General features: G+C 40.3%; 2 protein-coding genes and 1 non-coding gene across 3 annotated transcripts; 2 read left to right on the top strand and 1 right to left on the bottom strand.

Moving 5' to 3' along the window:
- Positions 1–429: 429 nt before the first annotated feature.
- On the bottom strand, positions 430–3,558 carry zgc:195245 (uncharacterized protein LOC565483 homolog). The gene is made up of 5 exons (XM_018665869.2): positions 3,535–3,558; positions 2,246–2,273; positions 1,595–1,745; positions 1,366–1,510; positions 430–1,056 (listed from the first exon to the last, which is right to left on the bottom strand). The coding sequence occupies exons 1-5, from the start codon at positions 3,556–3,558 to the stop codon at positions 955–957; spliced, it is 450 nt and encodes a 149-aa protein (XP_018521385.1). The 3' UTR covers positions 430–954.
- Positions 3,559–4,730: 1,172 nt separating this feature from the next.
- On the top strand, positions 4,731–5,128 carry LOC127142618 (small Cajal body-specific RNA 2). The gene has a single exon (XR_007813521.1). It is a non-coding gene; the product is annotated as a small Cajal body-specific RNA 2 (non-coding RNA).
- Positions 5,129–6,561: 1,433 nt separating this feature from the next.
- Positions 6,562–17,084, top strand: smc5 (structural maintenance of chromosomes 5). Its single transcript, XM_018665969.2, has 24 exons — positions 6,562–6,830; positions 7,687–7,828; positions 8,077–8,129; positions 8,417–8,576; positions 8,788–8,922; positions 9,144–9,284; positions 9,402–9,563; positions 9,947–10,018; positions 10,186–10,441; positions 10,607–10,761; positions 11,420–11,533; positions 11,677–11,771; positions 11,884–12,016; positions 12,338–12,511; positions 12,648–12,817; positions 12,939–13,062; positions 13,171–13,293; positions 13,462–13,587; positions 13,728–13,823; positions 14,223–14,327; positions 14,415–14,534; positions 14,739–14,918; positions 15,831–15,926; positions 16,655–17,084. The coding sequence occupies exons 1-24, from the start codon at positions 6,667–6,669 to the stop codon at positions 16,787–16,789; spliced, it is 3,231 nt and encodes a 1,076-aa protein (XP_018521485.1). The 5' UTR covers positions 6,562–6,666; the 3' UTR covers positions 16,790–17,084.
- The last annotated feature ends 387 nt before the right edge of the window (positions 17,085–17,471 follow it).

Raw genomic sequence — 17,471 nt, 5'->3', positions numbered from 1 at the left:
CTTTCTACGTTTTGATATTGATAGTTTTACTTAAGCAACAGATCTGACTACTTCTTTCACCACTGAGCATGTGTAGCACTTAAACCTAAAATAACCTAAATGTAATTCTGAAATAGCAAACAGGCTACTTTTATTCTCCTTCAGCCGGTGGCTTCACTGACTATCCCAAATGTCTCCAGTGCTTTAACCAGGCCCTTGGGTATTCCTAGCCTATATATCCTGAAAAGGCTGCTCCAGATGGCCTGTGCTTTCTCCTCTCGTCCCGTGATGGAATGAAAAGATCAGCTAATTAAACAAAGTCCCATATCCATGTGAAAGAACCACGAGAGCCCTCGGGGAGAGGAGCTGCATGCAAATCAGTCCCCAGCGCTTTGAATAGTATCCAACAAAACAACACATCTCTGCAAACCATAAAGACTTTATTTCCACAGTGCACACAGACACACTAAATATCAGAAGTCATAACAGGAACAGATAAACAAACATGCAGAGTGGTAACGCTGGGGGATTTTTATTGATACAAAACAGTTCTGTGGAGAAATGTGTCTGTTAGCAATCCCAAAACAGTAATCCTTTAAAGTAAGAATTAGACTTGGCTGGTGTGGGAGAAATTGATTTGAAAAAGTAAATAGTGCAGTTACCATAGAAAATATAAAAAATGTCAAGCCTCTGAAACAGTAGCTTTCCCTTTACAAATACTAAATAAAAAATGAACACTCCCACTCCCTCATCAAAAACAGAGCTGTCATTACATTTTCTCTAAATATGGATTTTGTATTTCCTGGTTCTTTACACAAATTGTGATGTTTCAAATGCAATTTAAAATCCATTATCAGATGTGAAGCCAGCTGGCGCCTTAGTGCTTTTATATGTAAGTCAGCAGACAGTGAGCATAAATATTTAGGGTCACTATGGTGAGATGCTGCAGGGGCTGATGGGAGCCTACTGAGGGCCTCACTGCTCAGACGTCTGTGTGCGCCTCAGGTTGTCCTTCACACGGACAAACTCTGGGATCTTCTGCAGGTTCTCCTGCCTCCTGATCTCCTCCTGTTCATACTGGAAAAACAAAGGACAAGTCAGTGTCATCCACCTAACCCATCATCCAGTTGATCTGGACCAAGAGTATGTTACTTAAACAACATTTACACTAAGGTCTAAAAAGAGTGTTAATATCTACAAGCTGTTCCAAGATGCTTTTTCAACCCCAGAGGAGCTGGATGGATGAAAACTTGGAGGTATTTGGCCATTAACACTAACCATATAACAATGTGAAAAAACTCCACCACAAGCAAATGTCATTCATTCGATATCCTGCTCATGTAACAGTACAGAAGTATTGTATTAGTACTAGCATGTGCCTCTGACCTCTTGCAGTTTTTGCTGCCTCTTGCGGAGCTCCGTCTCCAGATCAGAGGGTCGTCGTCGTGCCATCTCCTCCTCCTTGTGCAGCTCCAGTCTTCGCTGCTCCAACACTCTTTTCAGCTCTGGTTTCTCCTCCAGCAGCAGGCCCCTGCATGGTCAGCCAGAGTCACAGTTACTCATATGAACACTGCCCTGCTTTGTTTTAAATGAAGAAAAGTTTGACCTCCTGTACCGTTTGTGGCTGAGCAGCAGCTCCCGGTGCAGGTTCTGGTAGCTCGGTGTGTCCACTGAGGAGCCGTTCAGTTTCCTGGGCTGAACGGTGTCCTCGCCACTACAGTCTGCTGTAGGCTGACGGGACAGTGGCGGGTGGCCAGTAGAGTTCTCTGAGGAACACAAAGCAGCTAATATCACTGTCTGAACTTTTAAGTCCTCAGATGTGACAAATTCTACCAAAATGACTAGAAACTTATCTTAACATAGATAAACAGAGAGAAATTAGACTTCACACTGCCATCAAACAGTAACTGACAATCAAATAGTGACTGAATATTTGTATATTCTTGATTATTTGAGTCACAAAGTCATTAGGCAAATCTGAGTGACAATTTAGAAATTTGAAAAACCCAAGGGTTAGGTTAGGTTTAGGGTAAGTACAGGTTAGTACTTAGTTGTTAGTACTATAAAAATAAATCTATCAAACAAATAAATCGATCATTCAAAGAGACTAATCGATCTATAGTATTTGAGAGGTCAAATAGATTAAACAATCATTTGAACATTTGATTGGCAACATCTGATTGATACTTCTATCAATTAAATATTCTAATCCACAGTATGGAACAATATAGTTCCATTATTGTTCAGCATTTGTGCATCAAGATACCTTTCCTGTGATGCCCGTATCCTTGTTTCTGTTGGTTAAAAGGTGTGAGAGAGGAAAAAAGGAAGTTAGTTTGTTAGTAATTTGACAGAGCTGAACATGTTTAACATCTTTATTTTGATCTTTGCCTGTTTGGACAGAGGGTATAATTAGATAAAGGCTAAAAGGGACAGTGCCTGCTGCGTTGCTTAAGCAGGTGAGCTGTGATGTAACAGCTCTGTCGTGACAGTGGCCCAATGCTGATTGTCTCTGGTAAAACATAGTTATATAGTAGAAATAAAGAAGAAAATGATGTAAATATCTTAATTTATATATCACAATATGACTACATGGGATGAAAACTTGGTATGACATCCCACTGTAACTCATCAGACCAATACCTTTGCCACACCCACTGAAACCAGATAACCTGGATCATATTCAGCAGGCAACAGATGGTAGATGCTGTTGTTATCGTCCAACCTCTCTCAGATAGATAACAGCACATATATATTTCTGGTTACAAACTGTCCTACAGATGATGATTTTCAGGCTCTGTGTTTGGGTTTGTGCCTTTTGCTGTCCCTGCTGCCACTGACATAAGCCCTCAGATCCTGTCCCTGCTCAGGGCTCCTGCAGAGAGGTTGAGCTGGGAGATAACCTGACGGGCGTCTGTCCCGATGGAAGCTGTTGTTCCAGACGGGGCCTACAGGGCTGGGATGGATTCCAGCAAAATCACTCCACCAGATCTCTCACACCTCCTCCTTCACTCTAGCACAGACACTCTTAATACTGAATTGCCACAAGCTGACTCTAACGTAGCTTTACCCTCACAGTATTTCATGGATTGGATTTTAGTGTTTGAGGCGCATGTCCAACAGTAGCCAAAGGATAAATATATTTTCTTTTTGGCCCTGCAGTACATCAGATAGTGTGTCATTGCTGTCAGATGAATACTTCCAAATGCTCTGTCTAAGAAAGCTCTTCTCCTATTACTACTTGACCACTATTACTCAACTATTCAACCATATTTTTTCAGGTTTTTCATCCTAGTGGAAAAGGCATTTCATAATGCAGGATAGCTCTAGACTGTCCCAATGACCGTATCCTGTATTAAGGCATACAAATATATTTTTGAGAGGGATATAAAGTCTATTGGTCATACAGAAGTTTCAAATAAACTCACAGAGGCTGCACCTACAGCCTGACTGAAAGTCGATTAAACCTCTGACAGATGGCTGTCAGACCAGACACTGACCTCTCACTCACCAGACAGGAGTAAAGGTCTGAGAAAACAATTTGCAAGAACTCACTTTCTTTGCAGTTGACCCCTCCATGACAGGATGGTGGAGGTCCACTGTTTCTGTCCAGTAACAGTCCTCCTGTTTTAGTCCATTGTCAAAAAGAATCACAGCTCCTCACATAGTCAGTCTGTTGTCTGTTTCTTTGTTCCTCCCAAGTCCAACATACTGCTGTCGATGAGGGATCCTCAGACTTGGTGTGCCACCTTCAAGTAGTCAATAGTGGTAGTAGACACTGAAATCTTATTACGCCATTCAAGATTACCTCACAACCCCCACAGGGCACAGGACGCTAGATTAGTTAATTACCGTCGACACAAATGCAGCTTAAAACCAACCTAGCAAGGCGCTATTATGAGTCGATTCCTCCACCACAGAGCCAATCAGTACTAACAGAGACTCCAACAGCAAAGGTTTTAAGGCAAAACAACTGTCAGATTTTTTTCACCCTACGTTTACTAGTTCTTGGAAACACACAGTTCAAGTATAACAAGTGAAATATCTGTTATTGTGTTTGCTAGATTTAAATCAATTTAGTAATTCTTTATCTTTAAACTGTGACTACTCAGCATTTTCAAAACAGTGTTTATCACAGATCAGTGTGTGTTTGCACCACTAAAACCTAATCTGCAATGACACAAGCTTTGTATATGTATTTGTTAGCTTCTTTATATTTAACTTATTTATTTGTTAATTTAATGAGCAATGCAGCAAGCCTTTAAGGCTAAAAACAACAGAACAGGCAAAACACAGTGTGTATCTGCATGTGTCTCTGTCTCTCTTTTGTACATACATGCTGTACATCAGTGCAAAGGTATTGAGACCAATATACCAGTCATTTACAATGCAGTTTAGAAGATGTATGATGATCTTATGTAATAATTATTGTGCCTGTATCTGTATCAGCCTCTTTTCACTATTTCTTGTGTCTTGCTTTGCTGTTTTAGTGTTTTATCCTAGAAATCTTTGTTACTTTGCTCTTTGAAACTATTGTTTGGAAAAGTACAATACGAATAAAATTATAATCATTATTTAAATAAAATACGCTTAATCAGTGTTCACATAAACTTGCTTAACTGTAAAACTGTAATTTCTTAATTCCAAGAAATATCGAGGGAAAAAAAAGGAGTGAAGGTCTTTTCCGCTAATGGCCACACGAGGTCAACATACAAATATTCGGTGCTTTCTTTCCCCCATAAGCCCTTGCGGCTTTTCGGTTTAAAAGCCGCCCCGGAAGTTTTGGCTCCTCCATAGTTTGAATGGCGCGTGTGTGGAGAGTGTACGTGAGAGAGTGTTTGGCGACTGCTTGGTTGAGTGAGTGTTGTGTGTTTGTGAGTGTGAATGTGTATTCCTGTAAAAAACCTACACAGTGATCTTATTTGATCCGATCTGAGTTCGGCTCTGCTCCGATCGGAGATGATAGGAAAAACGCTCGCTAGCCTCCGGGGCGATGAGCAGCAGGCAAGATTTAAACCTCCAGGGCCTTCCACTGCTTCATGCTGTGGTGAGAGATGATGAATTGATCAGATATACTAGTTCTGGGTGAGTTTGAGGTCCACCTCAAACTTCACAATGGACAATGAGTAAAGAGGCGATTCTGATCTAACCACAACCGACAGCGAGGAGCCCTGGGCGGTGGATGTTTTAACCGTTTTAAACCGTCCGAACGTTTAGAACGACCGGCGTTCTTCTCACGAGACTATCTTAAAAAGTTGTCGTAACGTTTATATGTATTCTGAAAAACTGTAAGAGCTAATTTAACCAAAGTGCAGTACGGACGGTGGGATTTTACGGGGCGTTACACTAACTTTCAGGTCATTGTTTTCATTGTCCAGTCCGTAAATTTACTGTTTTGGGTCACTCTCTTCCCTCTCATGGGCTCATGTCCTTTTCAGTGAAAAGGGAGCATTAAGAAACTGAACACCCACACATTTCCCTCCGGAGCTGGAGGAGAATAAAAACGGCTATTATACTGAATATTTGAAGCTAATGTTTCTCCCTAATTCTTGGTTGTGTTAGCTACAACTTCGCCATGTTAACTTCCGAACTGTTACTGTGTTCACAGCTTGTTTCCACTGCCACCAAGTGTCTGGAAAAAAAAAAATCCAAACAAAGTTTTAAAAACATGTCGTGAATACAATGAATGTTTTATTTATCAGTTGACGTCTAATGCAGTCTAATAGAACTTAAACTGCATTAAACTTGAATGAATGAAATCAGTTGTGCAATGAAAATAAAATCTTTGTCTTCATATGGTTGGATCATTCACTTTCTTCTTTTAATGTTCTTAACGTCCATCCAGGACATTTTAATGAAGGAACAGATGACAAATTGTTTCTTTTTACTCTACACAACTCATAAGAATATTCCATAACAGAAGTCCTGGTCTAAATTTCTCCAGCACGTATTACAGGAGATATCTGGTACAGACTTCCAAAAGAAGCTCTCTTATTCTACTACACAAGTATTTCTCACTTGCTAACCAACAACTATTGAGCTGCCAAGTTGTGACTTTTAGTATGGCATCGGCCTAGTTGAATTTGGTATATATATTTTGTGTGCAATATACTTTGCAATTAAATTATTATAATTTATAGTAAAATTTAATAAACAACAATAATAAACAAATATCACCATTGGTTGACTGCAGGTTTGTCAGATCTCTTGCTTCCATAAATATGGCACGTAGCCAAAAATAATAAACTGAAAAAATAGTGGACTTGCATCGGGATTTCATAGACTTTCATCGATATAAAAACCAAATAGCGAAACACAAAACAAACAATCAAATATATATCTGAAAGCACTATCAGTGGCTCAGAAATCAGAGTACATTTTCACTTTCAATAACCACCGCATAAAATGCACAATTATCATCACCAATATTACCTGTATATGTCTTAGATATAGATGAGTTGGGTAAAAATTGTGTAAAAAATTTTAGAGAAAATTTTTAAAGGTTTTATTCGTCACTGCTCACACTGTCTCGCGATAACGAACGTTAGTTTTGACAATGACGTAGGTCTTTGTGTGTACACGTGACTCCTTTTGTCCAACCGGCTTTCAGCAACGACTCGGCGAAGCGCGCGAGGGCGAACGAATGTGCCTGTAGTTCTGCAGAAAAACTGCTTTATTTTTTCAACCATGGCAGATCCTGCTAAAAGGCAGCGGCTCAGCCAAGTTGATAGCAGCGCACAAACGTCTAGCAGCGCCGCCAGCATGTTCACGGCCAGTCAGCGCGATGGAGCCGGAGGAGAGAGTCGTTTTGTGGAGGGGTCCATAGTTCGCATCAGCATGAAAAACTTCCTGTAAGTTACTGCTTCAGCTGTCAGTTAAGAACAACAGGCCAACGTCTCGAAACGAAACTCAGCCATTGCCAGCCTGGAAGTAAATAACAGCGTACTGACGCTAGCTGGACGGCGCGGCTAACATGCTAGTGCTACCTGTCACTATAAGTGAATATACTTTATCTGTGTGCTTAGACTTATAAACATGACCAAGTCGTGCACCCACTGAGTTACGCTACTAAAAACCAGCTAAGGCAGGACGGTATCAGTGGCTCCATCACTGTCAGGTGTACCATTGTATTCACACAGTAACTGTAACAAAATCCTGCCCAAATCACATATTCAGAAATTAAAAGTCAAGTCGGAAGACTTAATGGGACGAATTCAGGTCAGATCTACAGCCTGAGCCCTACTTAAGTTTCCAGATTTTAAGGGAGCAGTCCGAGACAAGTCCTCATAATATCTATTTATACAAATTTCTCTCGTGAAAAAACATGTTGTAAAGTGAGGATGCTTTCAAAAATGAGACCACGAATGGCTGCCAAAAAGATTTACTTTACTGCTTTACAGTAAAGACTAACAGGGCCTAAACAGGATGTAAAAAGTCCCTTGTTATTGTTTTAGGAAGGTCTTCATCTGACTTCTCAGCAGCATGGTTCTGAAAACTTTTGTGGAATAATAACTGGTGCTTCTGTTCTCCACACTCAGGCAGCCAGATAACACACACAGATAACCAAATATGTAACATTTAATATGTTTAATTCTCAAACACATATTAATTCTTAAGATTTTAGCAGGAGTGGCCCTTACTTCAGGCAAAGTGTCCCACCTCTGCAATGAAACACTGCAGGAAAACATCTACTTTGTCTATTGACAGGACCTATGACTCCTCTGTGGTGTATCCTGGACCTCATCTCAACATGATTGTTGGAGCCAATGGAACTGGCAAATCCAGCATCGTTTGTGCCATCTGCTTGGGTCTGGCTGGCAAGACTGCTATCCTAGGCAGAGGAGACAAGGTAAACTGAACTTGATCAGACCCTGGTTTCTATCCAGAAGGCCGGTGACTGAACTTATTTACATGGTACAAGGTTAAAAAGTAGGCTTTCAGCTGAGATCAACAGCACAATTGTGTTTAAATGTCATTCATTGTCTTCTTGCACCATTTGTTTCATCTCCCTGCACCAGTGTCAGCCAGTCTAATGATTAGATTATTATTTTAGCTGACAAATATTTATATATTTTTGTTTGCTTTTTTCCCTTGTAGGTCGGACTTTATGTCAAACGTGGGTGCCCTAAAGGATTTATTGAGATTGAGCTGTGAGTTATGTGAAGCAGATTGCAGACACACACTGATACTTAACTTATACCAACTAAACTAATCCATATGTGTTGCAATTGTTCAGAAGTTTCTGAAGAATCCATTTAGAAGTTATGAAATGTTAATCTTGTTAACACAATTCAGCAATTTAAATCTACAGACACCTTAAATGATAAAACATTTAACCAGTTTTACAACATCCATTTAGTGATTTAATGAATAATTATAACATTTCTAGTGCTAGATGTATCTGATTGTCGAATCTCACTCATTATTATTATTCAAGGTATAAGAGAGGTGGTAATGTAGTGATTAACAGAGAGATCCATGTGGACAATCAGTCTCTGTGGATGCTGAATGGAAGACACTGTAACCAGAAAACGGTGGAGGAGGAGGTGAAGGCTCTGCACATTCAAGTCAGCAACCTCTGCCAGTTTCTGCCGCAGGTATGTTCTTATCACTGCAGTATAAGTCTGCACTTAATTAATCCTTTGACATGGTAGGACAGTTATACAGTGCAAGAATTATTTGTGCAGTTTATAAATTAACCATACAAGTCCTTTTTAAGACTATGGAGTCAAAATAATGCCACATCTAATTAATACTTGCTTCATTGTTTTACATTTTCCTGTTGATATGGTCGATTTGTGGTCACAGGAAAAAGTGGGGGAGTTTGCCAAGATGTCTAAAATTGAGTTGCTGGAGGCAACTGAAAAGTCAGTGGGACCACCAGAGATGTACGAGTACCACTGTGAGCTCAAAAACTTCCGCAACAAAGAACGAGAACTGGAGGTAAGCAAAAAGCTTTATATGGACATTTACAGCTGTGGACTTTCAGTCATACAACAGAGACATATAAGGATAAAATGTTTTGAAGATGTGTATGTCAAAATCAGAGTTTTACATTGTTAATCCTTTAACTTTGTCTCAAATATGAAAAACGTGTAAAGGCAGCTTTGCCTCAAGCTCTCGTCAGATTTTTCAGTGCTGTCTGTGGTTTTGTTTCTGTTTAGAACGTTGTGAAAGAGAAGGCCAGTTTCTTAGAGAAGGCTAAGCAGAGGAATGAGAGGAACAAACACGATGTGAACCGCTACTATGAGAAGAAGAGGCATCTGGATGTGATTGAATTGCTTGAGAAGAAGAAGCCGTGGGTGGTGAGTGACTGGAACGAAGCACTGTTTTCAAGAAAGACAGACTGTTAAACACAGTATGCATGTAGTCAGAATAAAAATGAATTCTTAAGCTCTGTTCCTGTTTCCCTGTGGCATTAGGAGTATGAGACAACCCTTAATGAGCTTAAGGGTGTGAAGAGGGAGCGAGAGGAGGCCAAAAGGCAGCTCTCTGCTCTGAGACAGGCCCAGGCGCCCATGCTGAGGAAGATCCAAGAGATAGAAAACCAGCTGAAGCCCACTGAGGCACAAATAAAGGCTAAGGTGAAAAAGCAAATATTGTTACACCCTTGAGTGATGTGATGTGTTTTTTGTAGATTTTTAAATTTTTAATAACGTGTTCACTTTCAGCCTGTTTAGATGTAATCTTATAATCTGTTTGTATCAATGTACTTGGCATTAACTTTCATTGATTGGTCTCATAGGTCCCACAGAAATGCATAATAAAAAGGTTGAGTGTCACACTAGAATCCCACTACCATTATAGACAGACTTTATTTCTTAAATAGTCATTACTGAATGTGAAGCAGGATTAAGTCTTTTGAAAGTAGGTTTAATGTTGTCATTAAAAATGAAGGGCTATAGTTTATGAGCCTGTTTCTCTACAGCACAATGAATTCTGTGAATGTACTATTGATGTTTTTCAGACTGCTGCCATCAAAGAAGCCTCAAACAAATGCAAACAGAAACAAGATCAGTTGGACCGAAAACACAAAGAGGTGAGATGAAGAGATGATAACAGAGACTGCTACTTGATTGATTGAACAAGTATTTCTTATATTTATGGTATGGTCCTACTTCATGCAGTTTATGTCCTTCATCAGAGTATAAAGCAGACTTTATTTGCAGCTGTATGTTTTTCATGAGTGACAACTCTCCTCCACAGATTGACGATATTAAACAAACACTGAGACTGAAGCAGATGGAGGAGGAAGACCACCAGAAGCGAATCAGCAACACCAGACGGACCATTGACGACTTGAAGGCAGAGCTTGCCAAGGTTGGCGATCAACCAGATGTGACACCGCGGATCAATACCATCAATGTTGAGCTGAGACGCATCCAGGAGGAGAGAGCCAAGATCGAAGGAGAGAAGGCTGACCTTCGTAGGGAGAAGGACCACCTCTTTGCTGAGTCCAGGAGTGAGTGTTTCCCACAAACTATCCAGTGTCCTCTGAGCCAAAGATCTAATTATAAAGCATATTAAACATTATGATTCTGCTCACTCAGGCACTTTAACTTTGCCAGTGTCGGTCAAACACAGAGTGAGCTTCATGTCAATTATGTTTATTCATTTTTATTGCCAGTGTTGGAGAAAAAGCTCAACGACATGAACAACCTGATGAATGCCAAAGAGGAGAAGCTGCGAGGACGTCACAAGGACACACATACTGCTCTGCAGTGGCTCAGAAAGAACAAAGAACAGTTTCATGGAAACGTCCACGAGCCCATGATGCTGGTGGTGAGTCTCTATGAACCATGTGTGCAATACCTCACTTTAACCTCCTGTTTAGCATAGTTTAGCAACATTTGATAAGTGGTTTATAACAAACTGAAATGTAGTTGTAAACAGATTAAGTGTTTTTTAATCTATTGTTTTGTCAACATCTATAAGTTCTATAAATTTGCCTCTTATTCACACACATTCACACAACGATGGCAGTGAGCTACCATGCAAGGTCCTGCCAGGCAACTTGGAGCAACCTAGAATTCAAGGATCAAGGACACTTCAGCATGTGAACAGGAGGAGAGATTGAACTGCCAAGGCTGTGATTGGTGGACTCCCAGATGTCCTTATATTTGCTAACAGTTACATTATAGTGTGTTAGTTACCACCCAATAATAATATAAAGTGGTTAAAGTGCAGTATTTCCATAATGGGTACATGTCGGTATAGCAGGGTGACAGAACAAAGCATTTTATTCTTTTGTAATTAGGGAGTATTCTTCCAGCAGCAACAAATGCCCAGAAAATGAAAACATTTGAAAAGAATTTGATTAAATTATCAAAGACACCTTCCTCTCAGAATCTGAGGCTTGGTTGATTTAGTCATCAGTGTTGTGATGGTGATGCTTTTTATATCAATTAGAGAGCCTTAATTCTAATTCCTAATTCCTCAGATCAATGTGAGAGATCCTCGCTTTGCCAGATACGTGGAACATCACATCTCATTCCATGACCTGCGGGCGTTTGTCTTCCAGAGGAAAGATGACATGGAGAAGTTCATGACTGAGGTCAGGCTGTCATATTGTCTATGATTGGACATTGAAATTCTTCTGAGTGCAAACTATAGTTAAGCTTAGTTTCAAACCAATCTGAAGTGGACAATCTGCTATCCGGAAACAAAATATCTAGTTTGATCTGTCCTGACCCTCAGGTCCGAGACAAGATGAACTTGAAGGTGAACTCTATTTCTGCTCCAGAGGAATCGTGTTCTAAGCGGCCGCCATCCCGAAATATTGAGTCCTTGAGGTGAGAGAAAATTAATTGGTGTTTAATGAAGCATAAAAGCAATCTATTTATTTGCATAATTGCGTCTCTGTCTATGACCCTTTTCTGTCTTTTTCTTTCTTTTTTTTGGCAGGCGTTTTGGGTTCTTCACCTACTTACGTGAGATGTTTGATGCTCCTGACGAGGTCATGAGTTACCTCTGTCACCAATACAGGGTTCATGACGTTCCTGTTGGCAATGAACAAACCAAAGCCATGATTAAAACAGTACGTTCCTCTGAATTTCATTTGAAATTCAACCTCGGTGTTGAAATGGTTTGGATATGAAGGGAAATTGTCGGTAGAGACTGGATATGTCAGTGAGGTCATAGGCACCAACCATAAAAATGACCTCTTTATTTATTTTAATCTAATGCCTTTCAGAGATGTCACTCAGATGCATTCTTCAATTTGATGTCAAAGAAATTAGTTGCTGAATTGGAAATTTAATTGGACCATGTTTTAATCAATGGTGTGTTTTATTACTTTGTGTTGGGTACCCAGTATCTCTGCTTACCTCAACTATTCTGTCCATTTCCTCCCTCAAAGGTGATTGAAGAGCCCTACCTCAAGGTGTTATACACGACAGAGGAGAGATACACAGTAAAGAGGTCATTTTACTCCAACAAGATTAGCACCAGTAACTCTGCAGTGCACCCTTCCCAGTACCTCACCATCACTGTGGACACGGAAGAGAAACGGCAGCTGGAGCAGCAGATAAAGGTGAGACAGCTCTAACTCTTTTCCTCAATTTCAACTATAAAGTAAATTTGGTTTCTGGCATTTCTGTAAATGTGCAGCACCTTTAAGAGTGAGTAACTGAGGTGAGGGTCTAACTGTTTGCCCCCGCTGCGACCAGGCATGTGAGCAGAAGTCCAGAGAAATTGACGAAAGGCTAAAGGCCCTGCAGAAGGATGCTACTGCCCTGGATCGCCGCGACAATGAATTGTTGGCAGAGAAGAAGCGTCTCTCGGAACTAAAGGGCAAGAGGAGACAACTGGAGCAGAAAATCAGCACCAAACAGGACAGGTAAGTCTGTTTTAAAAGGTCTATCTATCATATATATTTAAAATCATCTCTGTAACAATGCATTATTTCGGTGACTCCACGTAATAAAAATTGTTGTCACACCCTCTTCCCACACATTTAGTCTCAGGCAGATGGAGCAGAGTGTCATTGACCTGAAGAAGATTGAAGAGGAGACAAAAGAGAAAATTGAAGCTGTTAATTTCCAGAAGGTGACCATTGTCAAAGCGTTCATGGCCCAAATGAAGGTATGGAAAATGGAAGTTATAACTGAGATCCTGTATATCACCACATTGCATTCAATAGCCAAGTGTCAAGTGCGCCCTCTGTTTTTCCTGTCTGTCCATTATGTGTAGCTGAGAGCCAAGCTTACTATGGAGAAGGTGTACCTGGCTTTGGAGGCGGTGGGGCTGACAGCGGAGAAGACCAAGCTGGAGAATGACTGCAGAGAAGGGGCCTCTGAACTTAAGGCCACTGATGTAAGTGTTTTATGCACACGTTAATGTGCATTCGCAACATTGTAGAGGCGGGATTGGTTGATAACTTGGAGTCCCCATGTCAGTGACTGTCCATGATATTCCTTCACTTATTTCATGATGTACTCCTTGCTGTATCTCACGATGTTAACTGTCCATGTGTTCTTGCAGCAAAAATGCAACCGTCTGGAGGTTAGGAAGACGGAACTGACAGAACAATGCAAAGGCCTGTTGAAGAGAGCGAAGTCGATCTGTAGGATGCAGTCTGATGAGTCATTGCCCGAAGACCTGCATAATGTCAGTGTTTATCTCAGCCAGCCTCCCACTCTGTGCTTCTTGTAGAATATTAACCTTTCACTCAGGCTGTGGACGTCTTTTGAACATAAGAACGTTACTAGCAATAGTTGTGTTATGGTTCATGTTTCTTGTTAATGCAGGCTTTCGACAAGCTGCCCAACACACTGGACGAGATAGATGCCATGCTGAACGAGGAGCGATCCAGAGCTGAGTGCTTCACTGGCCTCAGTGAAAGTGTAAGAGCACATGAGAATCAGGGCTTAATATGCAGGAGGAAGGCTTCATTTAAAAAAAAAACAAAAAAAACAACATGATTAAAAATTAATTCTCAAAAGGCAGAGTAAAAATTTGAGCCTTTCTTCTCCAGCTCAGAATCATTTGTTCTGGCCTTTGGTTTCAATAATTCAATAATTTCAGTGGAAGTCATGACTTTAAAATTATGGCCCCAGTGCACACAAATGATTACAATGCTTATGTTATGAAAATGTGATGAGGAAATATTTGAACTAGGAACAGCCTTTTTTTGACAGGAAAGACTGAGCAGACCACATAAACTGTTTTCATACTTTTATTTATCGTTGACTTTCTTTCCTTCAAAATGTAAATGTTTGTCACGTTAATTCTCTGCTGTGAAGGTTGTTGACGAGTACAACAGGAGAGAGCAGGAGATCAAACATCTGGAGAAGGAGCTGGAGGATAAGAGCAACGCCTTGAACGCCTACCGGCAGAACATATCAGAGGTGTTTGACTGTGTTACTGCAGTAGTTCCTGACAGAATGGTCATCCTGTGTATAAATGTGTGTATAGTGACTGTATTTGTGTTGCAGGCTAAGGAACGCTGGCTGAACCCTCTGAAACAGCTGGTTGAACAGATAAATGACAAGTTCAGTGACTTCTTTCGCTCCATGCAGTGTGCAGGAGAGGTTGACCTGCACTCAGAGAATGAGGTAAATGATCTGACATCACCTCACGGTCAAAGGATGATTTTAGCGATGCCACCGTTGGTTTGAGAGAACTGAAGAGATTATTATTATATAAAGTGATTGATGACATCGATGACTGTTTTAAACAAAGAAAAGAATAGAAGCATTCATGAAAGCAACAGTTGAGGCCATGAAATCGAAACAATGACTGCTGTTTGCCTACTGCAGGAAGAGTATGACAAATATGGGATCCGCATTCGGGTGAAGTTTCACAGCAGCACTCAGCTCCACGAGCTGACGGCGCACCATCAGAGCGGAGGAGAGCGCAGCGTCTCCACAATGCTCTACCTCATGGCCCTGCAGGAGCTCAACCGCTGCCCCTTCAGAGTGGTGGACGAGATCAACCAGGTGAGACACACACACACACACACACACACACACACACAGTCACAACAGATTTTCTTTTCTGACAATATCAACATAAAAATGGAGCTGCAGCTGACGCTACTGTAAATATTGCCACGAAAAGCAGGCATGGGGTTGGTACACTATAATTCTACAAGCAATACAAAACCACTTCAGTCCCTGTGGTCAAGTCAGTGCATTACGTTCAGTCTCAACAGAGTACAACACACTATAACTAAAGACCAGAGTTTGTTATAATGTTTTAACAACAGTCTTTGAAAAGATAAGTGCCGGGCAATTAAATGAGCAATTATGTAAAAATAATCCATATGTATATAAAATAAACTGGGAGAGCAGTGAGCTCAGACAAATTAAAAGCTTTGTGGGTTTTTTGTTCAGAAATACAGTACATATAATTTAGTGCAAAGCATGAAAATAGAAAAAGAGCAGAAAAATTAAAAGAGGTGGAAAAGAAGAAATATTCAGACTGCAGGAAAAAATAATTTTGCTTGAGTCATGGGTCACAACATACAACGCTTGATAAAAGGCCATGAGGTGGCGTTGTAGGGTCAAAACTGCACCAAAAATTAAGCACTGGTTCCTCAGGTCATGGCCTAACTTTCCACCAAATTTAGGCAATAAAGAGGTGAGAATGCAGAACATCTTTAGATGATGAACAGATACATGCAGGGAAAATGTATAAGTTATGTTTCACATTGGTTTGTTCTGTGCTTTTCCATGTTTTTTAAAAATGATTCAGTGAGTTTTATATCACTGACATAATTTTCACTTCCTCTACATCAAAACAGACAAAACATTAACACAGACTTTCATCTCTCACGCATTCTCAAGCATTAATACAGTCACTGCTTACTTATGTGGATGTTACTGAGTCTGTTTCTCCTCTGTGTGTAGGGAATGGATCCTGTAAATGAGAGAAGGGTCTTTGACATTGTGGTGCGTACTGCCTGCAAAGAGACAACATCCCAGTACTTCTTCATAACACCCAAAGTGAGTTTTAACCTCCAACAAGTGAGAGGTCAGAGGTCGGAACAAGGCCCTGATCTCATTGAGTGTGTGTTGGTGTGTGTGTGTGTGTGTGTTGGTGTGTGTTCGTCAGTTTTTGTTGTTACAGCAGCTACAATCAATATTTTTATGTTAACAATGGATCACATGATTACTTGTGGAAGATATCGAATCATCCCTCAGCTCATTAAGCTTTTGGCTTATTGTTTAGCTGTCTGGCTCCAACTCATAACTGTTTTGGTTCACTCTGCATCCTTTCCAGCCACAGTAGAAAAAACTGAAAACCCATTGTAAACTACCTACTCAGCACTGAACAACAGACTGACAAAATTAGCAACTAGCTGGTGAACATAGTGGAGCATGTACCAGCTAAAGAGGCAGATCCTTCAGGAGGTAAAAAAATAAGTTAATATTGGGCTTAAATTTATCACGTGACCAGAAACATGACTCTAACTGAAAGTTGATGTTGCTTCACATTTGGATGGATGTGTAAATAAGCAGCTGTTTGCTTAATCAACTTAAAAGTTCCAACTTTGTCAGTTTTGTGTTCACAGCTTGTAGCCTTGTTGCCTGCAGCATCAAGTGGCCAAAGGCTAAGTTAATGCAGGTGTAAAATGTTTTGTGTGAAATCTGCTGATTTGCATTTGTGCACACGCGAGAGCTTGTGTTGTTCATCTTCCTGAACTTTCTCCCTGGCTGTGTTTTGTCTACAGCTGCTGCAGAACCTTCAGTATGCTGACGAGATGACCATCCTATGCGTCCATAACGGCGCCCACATGCTTCCCCCGAACCAATGGGATGAGAAGACTTTCATCAGACGGTGTCTTCAAAGAAAAGCCCGGGCATGAATCCACAAGGCTGACCTGACCTGACCTGACCTGACCTGGATTCACTTAGTTTTCAGTTCAGTGAGTTCAAAATATACAACTGTAAAACTGAAAGTGATGTCACTTGTTCATATTTCACATTCATATTCCATATAAAAGAGAAGGGTTTGATTTTGTACTTATAGAGGGATCTTGACCAGGATGAAGCTTTTTGTCTCAAATGGACATTTTTTGAATAAAATATGCTGCTGTTTATGTTCTAAATAGGCTAATATGCTAATTTATTTTGAATATTCATTAAATATTTGATAAATCATGTGCTTTGCTTGAATACTGCTTCATTCCATGGTGCAGGTGATGATATTGTCCGGAAAATATATTGCAAGTTTATCAGAAGCAAAATATATTCATGCTGTTTTGATCAAACACCAAAAAAGATAGAGAGAAAAGGGGCATTAGTGTTACCTTAAATGTGTATGAATGTGGGGGCAATCTGCACAAAGATCTAGATTCAAATATCTTAGCGATGTGACATATGAGTCAGCTAAGTGTTTATTTTTATACCATTTTTTTTTTTATTCCACTGTGTACAGGGTACGTCAGTGTTTGAGAGTTTTGTGGTTAAAAAGTAAAAGAGTAAAAACATAATTTTTCACAGTGTTTGCTTTCCATGAATCACCTTTTAGTATTGAGTTTTCAGTGT

Source organism: Lates calcarifer, linkage group LG6 (genome assembly GCF_001640805.2).
Source record: "Lates calcarifer isolate ASB-BC8 linkage group LG6, TLL_Latcal_v3, whole genome shotgun sequence".
NCBI lineage: Eukaryota > Metazoa > Chordata > Actinopteri > Centropomidae > Lates > Lates calcarifer.
This window is presented reverse-complemented; position numbering and strand designations above follow the sequence as displayed.

Coding starts and splice junctions, on each gene's coding strand:
- smc5 (XM_018665969.2), top strand. CDS start 6,667: ATGGCAGATCCTGCTAAAAGGCAGCGGCTCAGCCAAGTTGATAGCAGC. Junction 10,762..11,419: donor ACGAGCCCATGATGCTGGTG/GTGAGTCTCTAT, acceptor CTAATTCCTCAG/ATCAATGTGAGAGATCCTCG. Junction 13,063..13,170: donor CGTTCATGGCCCAAATGAAG/GTATGGAAAATG, acceptor CATTATGTGTAG/CTGAGAGCCAAGCTTACTAT.
- zgc:195245 (XM_018665869.2), bottom strand. CDS start 3,558: ATGGAGGGGTCAACTGCAAAGAAA. Junction 2,274..3,534: donor AGGGGTCAACTGCAAAGAAA/GTGAGTTCTTGC, acceptor TTTAACCAACAG/AAACAAGGATACGGGCATCA. Junction 1,057..1,365: donor GGCAGCAAAAACTGCAAGAG/GTCAGAGGCACA, acceptor TTGTTTTTCCAG/TATGAACAGGAGGAGATCAG.